A 17,646-nucleotide genomic window follows, 5' to 3' on the forward strand; every position below is an offset into this window, starting at 1 on the left:
CTCTGATAGCGCCCACGCAACAATGGTTGCCTGTATACTGTCAAATGCTCATATTCTGCGGCCTAAAGCTCATGGCACGGTGCGAAAACGCGCGCGCGGAGAAAGCGAAACAGTGCGCGGACAAGCATGCAGACGCGCAGTCGGTCGCTGCGAATCTGCGCGATCGCTGCATTGAGGCTTCATTCTATTACGCTCCATTTAGTTATACAAACACTATAAGAACATATTTCACATTGTTTGCTCTCGGCGTTTACCTACCTTTCACGCAAGAAGCCGGTTCGGGAGACTTCATCGCGGCGACCGCGCGCAGTGGCGTTCACTGTACGTATTCGGTAAAGAGATAGCGGCTGTAAACGATTGTGTGCTTTCAGCTTGCCCAAGATTATTATTTAGACAGTAAGAAACTTCTCTCGTTTCGAAAGTACTTACAGAAATGTCAGGGAGAGCTCGCGCGTGGTGTTTTCAGTGAGCGCTGACAGCAAAACCTATGAGGAGCGCGTCACGTGATCCCTCATACTACGGCATCGAGGCGCTTCCGATAGAGGGCGACTCCGTAACTCCTCGCCGCCAATAGTGTTCGAATGATGTCGCGACAACGCAAGTACTTGCAATAGGGGCGACGACCTTCCACAACTCCAGAACATCACAAAAGACCGTTTGCACATGTACTAACCAGCCAAACAAACTAACCACGGCAGCGAAGACCACTTAAATCGAACATACAACGCAGAAACACCTCGTAAAGGTTTCACCACAGAGAAAGGTTACACCTTGTTGCACAGACGCTCACAAGAAATTCAAGAAATGTCCAAAGCGCACTACCGCCGCCTTTTAAAAATCCAACGGGAGCCAAGCCAAATCAGTAATAAGTTGGCTATTTGGGTGAACGCAACGTACCCGTTAGAACCACCGGGTACGCCCAACGCCGCCCAGAGACAGGACGCCTTGAAGACGCGCTTGGCAACACTTGGCAAGTACCGTTCCGTCTGTCACAACGATTCATTTTCTACTAGAACAGCACATAAAAAGCTGTTTTAGCTTTATTATTACGCGAAAACATGTTTTGTTTAACTATGAGAACTCGTTATTGTGTGTACGACTACATGTTACGTAAAAAGTATCAGCCGGGCGCTAAAGTTGGAGGACAGACGACAAGGTTCGCGCTCGCTTTGCAACAGTTGGTCGTCTGTTCTTGCTTTTCTTCGCTTGGTCATGCATCGTGGGTGAGTAAAGATGTAATATGCGTGAATGAAAACATTTTATGAAGATTTTACTTTGAGAACGCGTTTTTTGCGTAGCCATATCCACGTTTTAGACGAAGCCTCTTACAACACCAGCCAACACGAGCCTCGCAGACACATATACTGATGTGCATTCTCATTGCTTCCACCGTGATGTGAGTTTGCATTGGATGGTCCCGAGCAATCGCAATAGTTGCACATATACCGTCATTCCCATGACGGCACGGTGCCCCCGTGCCCCCTTAAGAAACTCCCATAGACGGTGGCGCCAGATTACCCTCTAGGTGTTATAGTGAGAAACTCTATGCTTGGTTGCCCAGCTGCTGAGCTGCTGGTGATACCTCAACGCATATTGAACAATGGTAAGAGTACTGTACATTCTATGGTACTGCTGCTGGGAGTTTTATACTATTAGCTGTTCTTTTGCGGACACCGGCAGGAGTAGCCGCGTTCGAGAATTCGTGCGGTATTAAGTGATCTCAAAGTGCCAGCTAGCGCGAAACAGTTGCCGCAGTCTCGCAGAGATCGGAGGAAAATTCTATTAGTGCCTTCGGTGAGCACTGTTGCAGTTTCTATGCACTGCCGTTGAAACATTAGAGTGCTACTGTTGGTAATGTGCAACAGCTAGGTGTGGGGTGCCAGGTGTTTAGCCGCGATGTTAAAAAGGTGGCACCTCCGACTCGCCAGCGCTAGCATTTGCACTGAACTGTTAGTGCTAGAAATGCTGCCTCGTGTGTCTTTATTTTTTTTTTCCCCACCTGTATGAGATGAGTACAGGTTATGCGTCTTTTATGCGGAGGTCACGGGATGGTTGTGCCATAGTGCTCACACATGGCTGCATTTCTTTGCCTTCCTCACTGCTTGTGCTGACTGGGGCGCCAGCACTTTTCATTTGTGGCGCTCGGATAGTGACAGTATGCTTATTAGCAGCGCTTATGTGTGAGCTTTGGAGTTGTGTTATGGCACGTGTACGTGGTGAGCGAGTAGGTAAACAAACTCACTTCCGTGCTGCTGTCGCTTACGAGCACTTTCAAATGTAAACACACATGGCGCACGAATCAGCTCGTTACTCACGTCCAGCATCCGTCCGTCGCATCGTCGTCCGTTGCTTTCGTTGTACCATGCGCTTAACTTTGTATCCATGACCGACATTGTAAACAGCCACAAGAAGGCAGATGACACAGACACAGTGTCTGCCTTAATTTTTACCTTCGCTGTTTTTAGGGTGTCAATTACGAACTACCGAGGTCAACTCTATACGCTCGCGATGTTAGCAACTCAAGAACCTTTTTTTGCCCATTGTGTGAGGAGCATGTAATTGAATTTCTGGCAGTTACATAGTGAAGTGCCCTAGGCCCATATCCCTGGCTGTGGGTACAGCCATATGTCTAATTTGTTTTATTGTGCTACTGCTGTCACTGCAGCTTCTGCTGATGTTTGTTGTACCTATGAAGATCTAGCCTGTCTATGCACCGTTGGCAACAAGTAGCCACAAGTGGCGATTGCTGTCGGTTGGCTCAGTCCAGAATTTGGTATGTATGAGGTCGATTCAGGAAGCTAGGCCTCCAAGCCCACCACTTTGCCAATAGTACAGCAAACATTATAAACGCTTTAGCACTAATGCACTGATGTTTAAGCTATAGAATGTCACTTTCCTCACCTTCCTATTTCTTCTAGTTCCAGAGTAATTGAGCAATCCATGGCATCCAGTAATGACGTTCGGTTGAACCAGCGGGCTCTAATTTAATTTCTGACTGTGGAAGGTTGTGTGTCCATCAGTATTCATTGCCGGCTGACTGCAGTTTTCAGGGATACCTTTTGGTGACATCAGCACTGTGCGGAGGTGGGCTGGGACTGTGAAAGATCAAACTCCATCCCATAAAATCTCCAAGATGAGCACTGAAGTGGATGGCCCACAACGGCCTTTGAAGAGTATCATCAACATCAGGTGGACAAGTTGATTCGGGGCGATTGCAGGATCAAACAACACGAGATCACAACAACACTCGTCATTTCCATTGGTTCAGTGAACCACACCATTAAGGACCTCCTGCATTACAAAGAGATTTGCACTTGTTAGGCATGCTTCCTTGATGCTTTCATGTCACTCGTCAGTTGCCGTGGTACCTAGCGAGCTTAAATATTCTTGTAATGCAGGAGGTCCTTAAGGATATGGTTCACTGAACCGATGAAAATGGCAAGTGTTGCGATCTCGTGTTGCTTGATATTGCGATTGCCCCGAATCCTGGAGATTTGGTGCGGCTGGATTTTAGTCTTTCACAGTCCTTGCCCATCTCCGCACAGTGCTGATGTCAACACAGGCATCCCTGTAAACTGCAGTGAGCCGGCGATGAATGTTGACGGGAGCACAACCTTACGCAGTCAGAAATTCAATTGCAGCCCGCTGTTTCAACCGGCCGTCACCACTGGATGCCATGGATTGCTTGATTACTCTGGAATGAGAAGAGATAGGCCACCATATTGTTTGGTAAATAAATTTGAATTTGACATTTATGGCTCAAACATCACTGCATTAATGATAAAGAGTTCAAAATGTTTGCAGTACTACTGGCAAAGTAGTGGGCTTGGAGGCATCACGCTCTGAATTGCTCTTCTGTATCCACTTACTAAGGGCGTGCTGTTGCTTCTAATGCCTATGTTGCACCAGTAAAGGAAGATTTAATTAATGGTGGCTTGAGTCATGTATGACATCCTATCACTATCGTGCTATACACATGAATGGTGGCAAGGTTTGTTCAAATTTAAGCTATTAATGCTGGCCATAGAAATGCTGGAAGTTCCCATAATGTGTTAAAGCTGCATATAAAGTTGTCTTGGCCAAAGCACTTATAATATTGTATTGCACTTGATGCATGGTGCTGTCGCAAAAGACACAGTAGAAGTATCCAGAAAATTTGTTTCCAGCTGTCCCACGACAATAAATCATAGAGAAATCATTGTCTTGTGAACTACCAGTGTCGGTGACCATTCTCATCTGTGAGCCATTTTTATATAGGACCACTGTCGTCCACCGTCTTCTGCATCCGGGGCACTATAACTTGCCACTTGCATCCTTAGGCTAGCATCTGAGTTATAGTCATATATAAGGATTGTTTAAAATCTTACTGCCTAGCAATATGTGAAGCCAAAAAGAAGTATTTTTCCAAAGATCTGTCCTCACTTCTACACACTAACTCTAGAAAGTTTTGGCTAGCTATCTCTCCTGATCGTGACAGTAATACAGTAACATTACATGACGCTGACAATGTTCCTGTCCCTGCATCTGAGTGTGCTTCAACTTTCAATTCGTTCTTCAGCTCTGTGTTCACCAATGAAGACTGCTCCTACGTGCCCTGTGTCTCCGACGTTCATTATCGCTATGTCCCCTATACATATTAGTGTTGAAGGCATTTCAAAACTAATACGCGATCTAAAGGTGTCTACATCATGTGGCATTGACAATATTAATTCTAAAATTCTAAAGAACACATCAGCTATATCCAGTCAGATTTTGCACTACATCTTTCAGCAGTGTTTATCAACAGGTCTTCTACCTGCTGACTGGAAGATAGCCAAAGTTATTCCTATATTCAAAGATGGAAACAGACACTCACCTGGCAACTACCGCCCCATTTCACAAACATGCATTTGTTGTAAGCTTCTCGAGCACATCATTGCCTCCCATTTATCCCACCATCTTAAATCTAATAACTTTTTTCTTTCAAAATCAACATGGTTTCCGTAAAGCATTGTATTGTGACACACAACTATTGGAATTTACGTCAGATTTACATTATGGCATGAATAACAGCAAAATTATTGATTGCATCTTTCTCAACTGTGCAAAAGCCTTTGACAGAGTTGCTCACTGTCGTCTAATAGCTAAATTAAGTGCTCTTAGGGTTGACTCATTAACATTATCTTGGCTTCGCAATTTCTTATCTAATCTGCACCAGTTTGTATCTGTGAATAACTTCAGCTCCTCCACGTCTGTTGTAACGTCAGGTGTACCCCAGGGTAGTGTGCTAGGCCCTCTTCTTTTCCTAATTTTTATAAATGATATACCGAGCAACATTTCCTCCTGCATACGACTTTTGGCGGATGATTGCGTCATTTACAGAACGATGATTAACTGTCACGATGATCACCTAACTTTGCAAAATGACCTTCACCTAGTTAATCAGTGGTGCGACCGTTGGCAAATTACACTTAACACATCTAAGGGCTGCGTTCATTCCTTCACTCGTACGTAATCATATCCTAAGTTTCCTTACAAGATCTGCTCGTCGGAAGTTCCCCGTGACTCTACTTACAAATATCTTGGCGTTTATTTTTGTACTAACCTAGCCTGGAGCTTTCACATTGAGAAGATATGCGCTAAAGCTAACAGAACTTTAGGGTTTTTACGTCGTCATCTGCACCTCTCGCTATCTACCATTCGTCAACAGGCCTACCAAACTTTTGTACACCCTCAACTTGTATATGCTTCATCGATCTGGTCTCCTCATCAACAATACCTACTAGATAAATTGGAATCGATCCAAAATCGTGCTGCCCGCTTTATAACTTCTAACTACAGTCGTCAATCTAGCATTACCCAAATTAAACGTGATGTTCCCCTGTAGGGCTTGGATTCCCGCCGCTCTGTTGCTCTCCTATGCCTCTTTCATAAGTACTACTATAACTCATGGTCCAGCCACTTGTCGCTTGAAACTCCTTCTCGCACATCTACTCGACTTCACAATCATTTCAGTTTCAGGCGCATTTTTGGCTGCACACAGTCATTCAATAACTCTGCATTACCACGCGCCATCACACTATGGAATAGCCTTCCAAATAATATTGTCTCAATAAAATATCCTGCCAAATTTAGTGAACATGTGGAACTTCACATGTTCGCTTGACTTTGTTGTACGACTTTTTATTGTATTTGCCTTTGTATTGTTTTTGGACTTTGTTTTCCATTGTATAACCTTGAATTTGTATGTGTTTTTTCCAATGTTTAACAGTGTTCCTTTTTTTCCAATGTAAAAACTTATCTGTTTCTCTTACTATGTAGTTCCCTTCTTTGCGTTAAATATTTGTCATTTTTCTGTAACCCCCCCTACTCAATGCTCCTCCGAGCCTGTAGGGTAAACTGAATAAATAAATAAGACTGTGTGTATGATGTAATTGCTGTGCTATGAGCGATGTGTGTGAATGGTGTGAAAAAGTTTGTTTTGGTTAGGTCTCATACACAGAAAATGCCAGTCAGCTGAAACAAGGGCTTAAATTGCCTCAACCACATCAGAAATAGCACTGCAGGCCAGCAGGTATACTTAAATGTCTTCATCTTAAAACTTTTTGTGCGCAAACAAACAGGGATGAAAAATAGGGGCAACACAAGGACGAGCGCTTTCTAACAACTGGTTTTATTTTTGAAGAACTACTTCTTAAATACCCACAGATCTGCGCGATCTAGTCAACAGAGCACGCCTATAGCGCATATGATACCCGCAGATTTGCGCGATCAAGTCAAAAGAGCAACGTCAATATTACATATAACACTTGTGATAAAAAGACGTGGACAAAAGCCACCCAGTCATACTAAAAACAGCAAGGTGCATAAAACAACCACTTACAATAAAGTGCGTTAAAGATGTGATGATAGAAGCGAATTTTCCTTATCTAACAGTGAAACAGAAGGATGGCTGATGCATTTTTCTTTTTGTTTTTCAATCCGGTGTGCTTCCACGATTTTCCTAGCGGTTTGATTCCTATGCCTATACAAAATGTCTGTGCTAGTAAGACAAGGGGAGCAATCATGTTCTTGGCAATGCATTGCTAAATGCGTACTAGGGCGACCTTTCAGGCTAGACAAGTGCTCCCTTAAACTCGTGTTAATGCATCTCCCAGTCTGCCCTACGTACACATGACCACAAGTCATAGGAATCTGGTAAATAACGTTCTTCGCGCAATCAACAAATCGGTTCTTGCGCGAATGTTTAACACTACATTCTTTCTTTACATCATCCTTACTTTCGAACTTCTTTTTAACCTTGGAATACACACTACCTATTTTGTTTTTTGCCGAAAATACCACTTTTACTTCATAACTACCAGCCACCTTTTTAAGTCTGTGTGAAAGGCCGTGCACATACGGAATTACTGAAACCTTGGAAGCTACATCCTTCTGCCTTTGATTCTTTGTGCATTGTCCTTTATCCTTTTTAAGTTCTTTCATTAGTCTAGTGCACGACGCCAGCATCACAGCGAGCGGGTACCCAGCCTTACTCAATCTATCAAGTTGCTCAAAAAATGCAATCTTTACAGTGTGGTGACATGACTTCAACAATGCTGACCGGAAACATGAAATGACTATCCCATTCTTTACAAGCCGCAAGAACCAATTTGTTGATTGCGCGAAGAACGTTGTTTACCAGATTCCTATGACGTGTGGTCATGTGTACGTAGGGCAAACTGGGAGATGCATTATTGCGAGGTTAAGGGAGCACTTGTCTTGTCTGAAAGGTCGCCCTAGTACGCATTTGGCAATGCATTGCCAAGAACATGATAGCTCCCCTTGTCTTACTAGCACAGACATTTTGTATAGGCATAGGGATCAAACCGCTAGGAAAATCGTGGAAGCACACCGGATTGAAAAACAAAAAGAAAAATGCATCAGCCATCCTTCTGTTTCACTGTTAGATAAAGAAAATTCGCTTCTATCATCACATCTTTAACGCATTTTATTGTAAGTGGTTGTTTTATGCACTTTGCTGTTTTTAGTATGACCGGGTGGCTTTTGTCCACGTCTTTTTATCACAAGTGTTATATGTAATATTGACGTTGCTCTTTTGACTTGATCGCGCAGATCTGCGGGTATCATATGCGCTATAGGCGTGCTTTGTTGACTAGATCGCGCAGATCTGTGGGTATTTAAGCAGGTAGTTCTTCAAAAATAAAACCAGTTGTTAGAAAGCGCTCGTCCTTGTATTCCCCCTATTCTTCGTCCCTGTTTGTTTGCGCACAAAAAGTTTTAAGATGAATCTGTTCCAACTAGGCCGACTCGCGGTTATGCTTAAATGTCTCTATTTGTTTGAATTGTGATCGGCAATTGTTGATATATTGTTGCTATGGTGCTATATTCTTGCAGCTTCGCCACTTGCATGTATTTAGTTGGGTATGTGTGTAGCAGCGTGGTGTACTCTGTACATTTTATTCTAGCATGGATGTATGGCTGAGAGGAAATCTTCAGCAATCTTATGGTTGGCACACAATTATTGATTATATGTTTTATATAATGAATAATGTGAAAAGTGCACATATCCAGTTTCACATACCCTCTGACCCAAGTTGACATCAAAGAGGTTCAATAGAGGCACGTACCCAGTGACCCAAGTTGTCAAAGCTCAATGAACAGCAGCACATACCCAGTGTGGCTGCGGAGCACCTGGGCAAGGCGCAAAGTGGCAGAGAATGCTAAGAATCTCTGGATTTGTACAGGCCATTGGAAATTGAACCTGGCAACATTTAACACTTTAACCGCCTCTAGTGAAGCTGGCTTAGTGGGGCTCTTTGAGGTACTCTTAGGCATATACTGAAATATCATTGGCCGTAATCAGGTTTCAAAAACGTGAAGTTTATGCAGGGCTGACTAACGGCCACGTCATCCTCTACTACAGAAGTCTTCCAGATAAGAGGGAATATAGGGTAGGATTTCTAATTCATAAGGACACAGCGGGCAACATTGATGAATTCTACAGCATTGACATGCATATGAATAGTTTGTTTCCAGTGAACATTTTTCACGGGCCTATCTCTGTTACAATGTTGTCACTCAGCTTATTTACAAGAAGGCGCCAAATAAAACAACAGACTAATGAAGGCAACACAGGACAACCACGTAGGTGCACGAACAACTGAGCATTTTATTTCTTGACACAGGAATAAATAGCTGCTGCCAAGGATCAAAACAACAAGAAGAAACAGTGCTGTCATCTGCATCTCACAATGAAAACACGATAGAGAACAGCTTCCAAGTGCTGCTCCCAAGATACGCCAGTTCCTTTGTCTATAGAGAAACTGAGGCTTCACTGATACAATCATCACCACGCTTCTTGATCTCAAGTGCTTCCAATATCTTCCTTGTCAGTTCATCATCAGCCCTGTTCAAAACACAGGTTGAATTAAAATGCACATGCGAGCCTTACTATGAGCACTAATGTGACCGGAGAGCTGGTTTTCCATCTTATATCGATGCTCATACAATCTGTCATTCAGACATCTGCCCATTTGTCCTAGATATGATGAACCACACGGCAAGGGAACCGAATAAATTACTTTCTTTTTTTTTTTTGCACACCTGTTTATTTTCCTAATGTCCTGCATTCATCATCATCATTAGCCTGGTGACGCCCACTGCAGGACAAAGGCCTCTCCCATACTTCTCCAACTACCCTGGTCATCTACTAATTGTGGCCATGTTGACCCTGCCAACTTCTTAATCTCATCCGCCCACCTAACTTTCTGCCGCCCCCTGCTATGCTTCCTTCCCTTGGAATCCAGTCCGTAACCCTTAATGACCATCGGTTATCTTCCCTCCTCGTTACATGTCCTGCCCATGCCCATTTCTTTTTCTTGATTTCAACTAAGATGTCATTAACTCGCGTTTGTCCGCCACCCAATCTTCTCTTTTCTTATCCCTTAACGTTACACCTATCATTCTTCTTTCCATAGCTCGTTGCGTCGTCCTCAATTTAAGTAGAACCATTTTCGTAAGCCTCGAGGTTTCTTCCCTGTAGGTGAGTACTGGTAAGACACAGCTGTTATACACTTTTCTTTTGAGGGATAATGGCAACCTGCTGTTCATGATCTGAGAATGCCAACCAAACGCACACACGTTCACAGTGTATCAGATGGAAAACCATGCATATTTGGCAGGTTGTTCTGTAACAGTGAGCCGTTGTACAGCTACCCGTTAGACGCTACAAAACTTGGAATAGCTGTTGTCAGAAAACCTTCTTTGGTAAAGTGTTGGCCAGTTGAAAACGTAAAAAGGAAACTTGTCAAGCTGCCATACAATAATAAATTCGCAGTTTTCTCACAGTTGCATACGGCCTAGTGTATGCTTTTCTGATCTTGCTTGATTTATGAGCAGTGTTAATGAGTACTGTATCATCCTGATATGTAAAAGACTTCATATATTATGTACTGTGAGCGCAACACATGCCTGACTTTCAACATCATCTCCACACATAATCATCCATTGTACATCTGCTTCATCTGTATATATCATCACCAGCAGTACAGCTTGATCCTCGTGGTAGTAGCATGAGCTCGGCTGGAATAAAGCCGTTGTTTACAAGTGGTGGATGGTACTTTTCGTTCCCAAAGACCTCTCGCACGTTCTCACTGGAGCTCCACTCGGGTCGCCACATAACACCACCGGCCATTGAACTCGGTTCCCTCAGCACAGCAGCCACGTGCTCAATCCAGTGACCCAAGTTGGTAGAAAAAAGGTTAGATGTAGACATACATGCATACATTCTATGACATCTCTTTTGGAGCAACATTTATTTGGCCCGAGTACTCGGCGTCGAACCAGCACAGGCACACACCCGATGACGATGATCGCCCACAGAACTGAAGATGAGGATTGATTATCGTAGGATGATGATACTAATATACAGATGAAGACGTGCGTAATTAACTGCCACAATAAATACATACATACATACAGACCTACCGCTTACTAAGTCAAATTCTTAAAGGGCCCCTCACCATGTCTGGCCGTTTTGAGCTGACAAGCGCAGGGCATACGTCGCGTGATAACGATCGTGTCTGCAAAGTATTGCATCGCTACGCGTCACAGAAAGATCTGAAATTTCAAACCGAACGCCGTTTTTCCTTCTCCTCGCGGCCGCTGCGCTCCAAGCCAGAGGGTGACGTACTCGTGGCGACACGTGACTTCGAGAATTATTGAAGACACCTGTTATCTGTGTGATCTGTTGCTTGAATTGACGAATGAAAGTTTAGAGAAATAATAAAACACACAAACGGAATGTCAGAATGTTTTTTGTTTTACTTCGCACCGAAGCAAGAGATGTACTTCTGCTTCGTGTTGCTTGTTCCCATGATCGTGCGGTCACATGCACAGGTGCCAAAACTATGCCATTTTCTACCGTGTTCCAACACGTGATCATGCTCTGCGATCCGCTTGTACTGCCTCAGTATTCGTGCAGCACTGAATTATACCACCAATCATATGTCCTTGTGCTCAGCACACAAAATCGTGCGCTGCGCGAAACGATAACAGCCTGTGTGCAACACCGCCAGTGGAAGTGCGCATCGCCGAAGAAAAAGAAGCGAGGAGAAAAAAAAAAGTGAAGGCGGGGCCTGTGACATATGTGTTACGCGATCCTCAAGGTCCGGCATGGGAGAACACAGGGAAGGAATTTCGCTTGCAGAGGCTAAATGAGGCGAGTGGAGAGAGAGTCTCGCTATGCAGTGGAGCTTGCCTACTGGAACCATGGGTTTGCGGCACTATTTATGAGGCTATTGATGAGCTGATTTGAAAAATCTTTGCATAAGGACACATAACTTCCAGCGTACAACCAAAATTTGCTATGGGGCCTGGTGAGGGGCCCTTTAAACAATGCTGTTGCATTAAAAAATGAACTTTAGCAAGCAATGTAATGTGTAGGGCAGGTAACCGACAGTCTATAAGGGTTACCGAATGGGTACCAATAAAACTGGCTTGCATTCGTGGAGAGCAGATGACTAGGTAGTGTGATGAAATAGAAATTTTGCAAGCACAGGATGGTATCAGCTGGCATGAAACATGGGGCAATTGGGGATCCTACAGTGGACATAAAATAGGCTGATAGCAATGACCTTAGGATCTTCTAATCACTTTTAATTAGTTGGACTGCACCAATAGCTATAAAATGTATGAGATGAAAAAGTGTCTCACATATGTTCTACTGTCGTAAGCCTTCCACAGAAGTTTCCCTGCTTTTGAGTATTCAGTGTGGATCGTTCCTTGTAGCCCTTTAGGAATGAAGCGGTCTGCGCTGGACGCATGAAAGAAGACGAAGGAAGGTGCTAGGGGAGAAGTGAAAAGGAAGAAGTTGGAATAAAATGGCGGACGACACCCGTCTCACTTAGATGATGTCATTTCTGTTGCCGTTCTAGTTAGGAACGCTACATTTTGGCGCAGCCGACAGTTTTCGAAGACCAGCGATGCGGGTGACGTTTTTCGTCGACCAGGCGTCGTCAGAGTCTGTTGTGTTCACCCGATACCAAGTGCACGGTGAGCCAGCGACGGACCTTCCTCGTGAAGTTAGTTCTACCGCGCTGATCAACGTGGTACTGCAACAAGCTGCAATCAGCCGCCAAGCCCTCGTGCAAACAGGATCGGTGACGGTGAATCTACAACTGCCGACACTGAGCGAACTCGTTCTGGAACCCATACGACGTGGCACCCTCAAAGAGGAAACGCCTGCCGGGAAGGTGAGCCTAGACTTGAGTGTTATGGAACTGCAAAGGAACATAATACAACAGATCGAAATAATGAGAACTTTCGTCCAAGCGCTTAGTCGAGAGCAGTCAGCACGAAGTATTGTTGAACCAGATGTTTTTGAAGGAAAATCACAAAATGCACACTACTGGCTGTGTTTTTTCGAGTACGCCTGTGACAAGAATCTGTGGCACTCCGACGACACAAAGATTTTGCATATGCGCCGCTATTTGGGCGGTATAGCCAGAAAATGGTATGACGTGCAACTCATGGATTATGGAACAACATGTTGGGAACTGTGGAAAAGCAACTTTTTAGGGGCTTTCGAAGGCAACGCAGTAGAAAGATGGGATGCGGCACTGCGGTTCAGTTATACAGGTGGCTCTCTGCTTGAGTACTGTCTTGAGAAGCGTCGCCTGTTGTATTCTGCAGAACCGAAGCTGTCGTCTTCTGCTGTTGTAGCTTTGATAACGCAAGGGTTGTGTATCGAGATCCGTAGTCATGTCCAGCTCAAAGGTCCAAGAACGTTTGATGACCTTCTGAACTTTCTACAGACCTCAGTGCCAAGAATTACATCGAGAAGACAGCCAGATGGTAGAACAGAGCAACTTGATTCCAATCTAGAGTCGTTGCCGTCAACTGAATGTGAACACAGCTTCATAAACAAATCTCTGGGAAGCGTAAATCATGACTGTGAGGATGGTGAAGAACCAATTACCGCAGTTCACGGCAACCTACTTCCACATAATCTGTCTACCGTGCATCACAAGCCCCAGAAAAAGAGCTTCAGTGAGACAGTATATTTGGTGTCGTCAAGCTTATTGTACGCCCCCATTAAGGTAGATGGCATTGAAGTGAAGGCTCTCGTTGACAGTGGAGCTTCGGTATCTATTATCAACAAGACTCTAGTGGATGCCAGTTCTATACCAGAAGCCATCCAAACAAGCTGATCAAACCAAACACTACGTCGTGGGGTACTACAGCTATACCCTGAAACCCGCCGAAATCAATTACTGTACCACAGAAAAGGAAGCTCTGGCCGTCTTAAAAGCTGTGCAGTACTTTCGTACTTACCTGGAAGGTGCCAAATTCATACTTTTCACGGACCATCAAGCATTGACTCAACTTCTGAGCATGGCCCAGCCAAGAGGCCGCATTGCTAGATGGGTGAACTATCTGCAACAATTTGATTTCGTAATTTCGCACCGTCCTGGCCCACTCCTCACTGACGCTGACGCACTATCAAGATTACTTGTACAGGAATCAAGCAATAATCCAGATACAATCAATCATATTAAGCTATGGGAAGGTACAGAAGAGCTCCAGTTTATCAATGGAAGGTATCACGTACCACCAACTATGATTCCAAGGATTCTTCATCTATACCACGACACCCCTGAATCGGGTGGACATGATGGCTTCTGGCGCACTTATAAGAAATTGCTCATGAGATTCACATGGCCGGGCATGAAAAACGACATCAGCCATTACATCCGCACATGCCACCTCTGCCAGGTGAACAAAGTTAAATTCAAGCAATCGACAGACGTTATGACAAACCCTGAATATTCAAGCATCCCGTTCGAAGTAATTCATTTGGACTTCGCGGAGCTCAAAAAGAAGGGGGAAGGAGTCAAGCGAACGCAAGCTTTCTTGCTCTCCATAGATGAGTGCACACGGACGATTGCGGCTAAAGCTGGCAAAGAAGACGCAAACAGCGTAATAGACCTCCTCAAAGCTGAGTGTTTTAAACACACAAAGACGCTCGTCTGCGACAACGGGCCGGCTTTTCGGAGTGCCAAATTATCAAAGTGGGCCCAGGAGCACGGCATCATGATAAAGCATTCTTCTCCATACCACCCGGCAGCAAACGGCCTAGCGGAACGTGCCATACGAGACATCAAACAGTATCTGAAGATGTATCCAGACTTTGCCGGTGGCTGGAAGTGCTGTCTCGAGGCCGCTGTGAAGCATCACAACAGATCATACACCACGAGTTTAGGCTGCAGCCCTCATTTTGTAACTTCAGGTACAGCGCCCATACTTCCTGCAGATCGTGAGCTAGGTCTCCTAGAGAACCTCGAACTTGCGGAAGTAAGGAAAACTGTCAAAGAACAGGAGATCTACAAGCGCCGCATGAAGCGAAACTTTGATAAAAGGCACAGTAGCGAGATACCGGACATACAGCCTGGAGACTATGTCCTTGTAAGGAAAGGAGCTGTGCCCTCAAATTCAAAATATTGCGGACCATTTCAAGTTATTAAGACTGCATGCCAGCATGGAATATTGAAGAATGTCTGGTACGCCGGAGCCTCGGGCCAAACGGAGTGCGCCGCTATTGGAAACGTATTCAAGTATTACCCCAGGAGGTGTAATTAAAAGAAATCCGGAAGAGTGAAGCGGTCTGCGCTGGACGCATGAAAGAAGATGAAGGAAGGTGCTAGGGGAGAAGTGAAAAGGAAGAAGTTGGAATAAAATGGCGGACGACACCCGTCTCACTTAGATGATGTCATTTCTGTTGCCGTTCTAGTTAGGAACGCTACAAGGAATACTGAACCGAAGGGTTATTTTATGTTCCATGGCTATGCAGTATAAAGTGCCCCTGCATTTATTCTATTGTATTTACCCTTTGTTCTTGATGCTGTAACACGACTGCAATCACCCGAATTATTTTCTGCAGGCCTGACAAATGCGATGAGCCTAGCTGGAAGTATCGCCACCGAAACGGCATGCCACGCCCCTTCCAAGGTCATTGGTCAGGTCGAGGTTGGCATGCAGTGCAGCGTTCCTCTGGCTGACAAGTCTGTCGGGTGCTCCTTGAAAGCATGGAGTGTGTCGAGGAGCATGCAAACTATGGAGTCTGTGGATCAGTTAAGCTCCACCTCAGGTGGGCAGTGACTGGCACTTCTCTTACATTTCTTTGCTCATGTGAGTGTGGTAAATGGCCAAGTCTGCTTAACTTGGCACAACTTGCGCAAGTGTGTATGACATTTTGCTGCTGAGAACAAATTAGCAAGTTTGTGATTCTTGTCTGCAGGCTGATTGGGGCAAAATGCAAAGATAATTCTCTACTGAGCTCATTGAAGCACCCTAGATGACAGAGCTTAATCCAGAGTCCTCTTGTTCTGGTGTTGTTGTAGCCCTTATGTTGCTCTGAGATAACATTACACCCAGCGAGTCTCTTAGTTATGCCTAAATCTGTGTATTAATGTAAAAATGTGAGCATACAGTTGAACCCACTTATAACAGTATTCAAGCGCCACGAAAATTCCATTGTTATAACCAATAATTGTTATAACAGGGTTGCATGAAAAAAATCAAAATAAGGGGACAGCTTGCTGATATGAGAAAGCTATATAGGCAGGGAGGCCGATGCCCCTCCCCACCACCTTCCTCTGCCTGGCTACTGACTGTGTTTACTCATTTAACTGCTTCCTGGGTGCTCTGATTACGTGTTACAAGCCGCGGCTGTCGGCGGTAACGAACGGCACTGCTATAACAACTGCAAAGAGGTGTCACAGGTGCCAAGCGATATGCGAGCACTGCAGAGGCATCACATTGGTGGCCCCATAAGGGGCCTTTTACAAATTGCAAGAAGGCTGCCGCGGCATCCTGTTGGCTTCAGAAATCCAGAAGAACCGCTGAGGAGAGATCGCCACAAGCATCACATCACGTGCTTCTCACTGGCTTCTACGAGAAAAACCTACGTCCGTCCACCTTGCCGACATCCTTCTCCAAGGTATCCAGGTGCCCCAGTTAGTGCAGCGGAAGGTTCCTCGCTAAAACGAAGCCCCAGATGTACTGAATCATCTGCAGGGCTTCCTGTGAGGACAACATTGAGGCAGCCTGCCCTACCACGTCATTGCTGCTACCGTCGCTGTCGCTATCCGATACAAGCATGTTCGTGACGATTGTCTCATCAGTTAGAAGCACATAGTTTCCAAATCTATAGCCATGCACTTTCTTTTCACCGGCAACATCGTGCATTGCCGATGATCAGCGGGTGGATCAGCCATGTTTTGTTTCAGCGGTGAGTCAAGCAAAGTTAAAAAACTGCGCGGCCAGGAATGACTTCAACACAACCAACAAAAAAGAACGCGAGTGATTAAGCTGTTCGCAGAACTGCACTGAATGAGGAGCCAGCAAGCAATATGCAAGCAATCTGCTTGCGGCGCAGTTGGCATGATCCATTTGTGCTTCGGAGGCTGGGGCGGTGTAGAAATATGGGCGCAGCCCATTCGTGTTCAGAGGGGTGGAAGGGCGACGGGAGAGAGCTGTGTGGAGATGGCTGGAAAATGAACGCGCAGCGGCCCATCGTGCAGCGGTTTATTTATTATTTTTTTTCAAGGATTTCGCATTTCGCTACCTTTTAGCTCAGACACCCAGCAGCCAGACTTCATCGTTATAACCGATATTGTGACATTGGGGCACTGTAGTAACCGGGTTATTTCACCATGGAAAACATATAAATGTCGATGGTGCAGCAGCTTCTCATTGTTATAACCAATATATTGTTAAAACCGGGATCGTTATAAGTGGGTTCAACTGTAGATCAGCGCGGAACAAAAATTGACCCTTTGTTTGAGCAGAATAAAATTCAAACAAAATTCTTTAGTGCAGTTGACTACAGAACATAGCTTGTTTTATCAATATTCACATTCATTGAGGGAGGCGAAAACCACATGGGAACTGTCAGGATTCTTGTTCTGGGACAGCTTTGAGTCACGACACTCCACAGCACATCATTGGTGATGACTAAACAGGACTAGGCATGTGCTACACCGTCATTGGGCAATCAGCAGCACGCAGTGAGTACCATAGGGGCATGCCAGCGATCACTCTAGCCAACATGTAGGCATCTTCAGGCGACTGCTGGCCAGACACATGTTTTGATGGTCTCCTGTT

At 44.9% G+C, this 17,646-nt stretch overlaps 1 protein-coding gene across 17 annotated transcripts in view; it reads left to right on the top strand.

Annotated features, from left to right (window-relative positions):
* Positions 1 to 577: 577 nt before the first annotated feature.
* Positions 578 to 17,646, top strand: part of LOC139048606 (zinc finger protein 239-like) — an 81,944-nt gene continuing 64,875 nt past the window's right edge. For 3 of the 17 annotated variants that reach the window (XR_011507806.1, XR_011507807.1, XR_011507805.1), the window contains exons 1-3: positions 1,329 to 1,603; positions 2,666 to 2,773; positions 15,422 to 15,628. Coding sequence is in view for 3 of the 17 variants with exons in the window: in XM_070523019.1 (XP_070379120.1) it covers positions 805 to 970; positions 15,422 to 15,628 (373 nt within the window). In the remaining 14 variants the exon portion in view is untranslated. The other 14 variants (XR_011507801.1, XR_011507802.1, XM_070523019.1 and 11 more) reach the window with 12 other exon arrangements.

Source organism: Dermacentor albipictus, chromosome 8 (genome assembly GCF_038994185.2).
Source record: "Dermacentor albipictus isolate Rhodes 1998 colony chromosome 8, USDA_Dalb.pri_finalv2, whole genome shotgun sequence".
Taxonomy (NCBI): Eukaryota; Metazoa; Arthropoda; class Arachnida; order Ixodida; family Ixodidae; genus Dermacentor; species Dermacentor albipictus.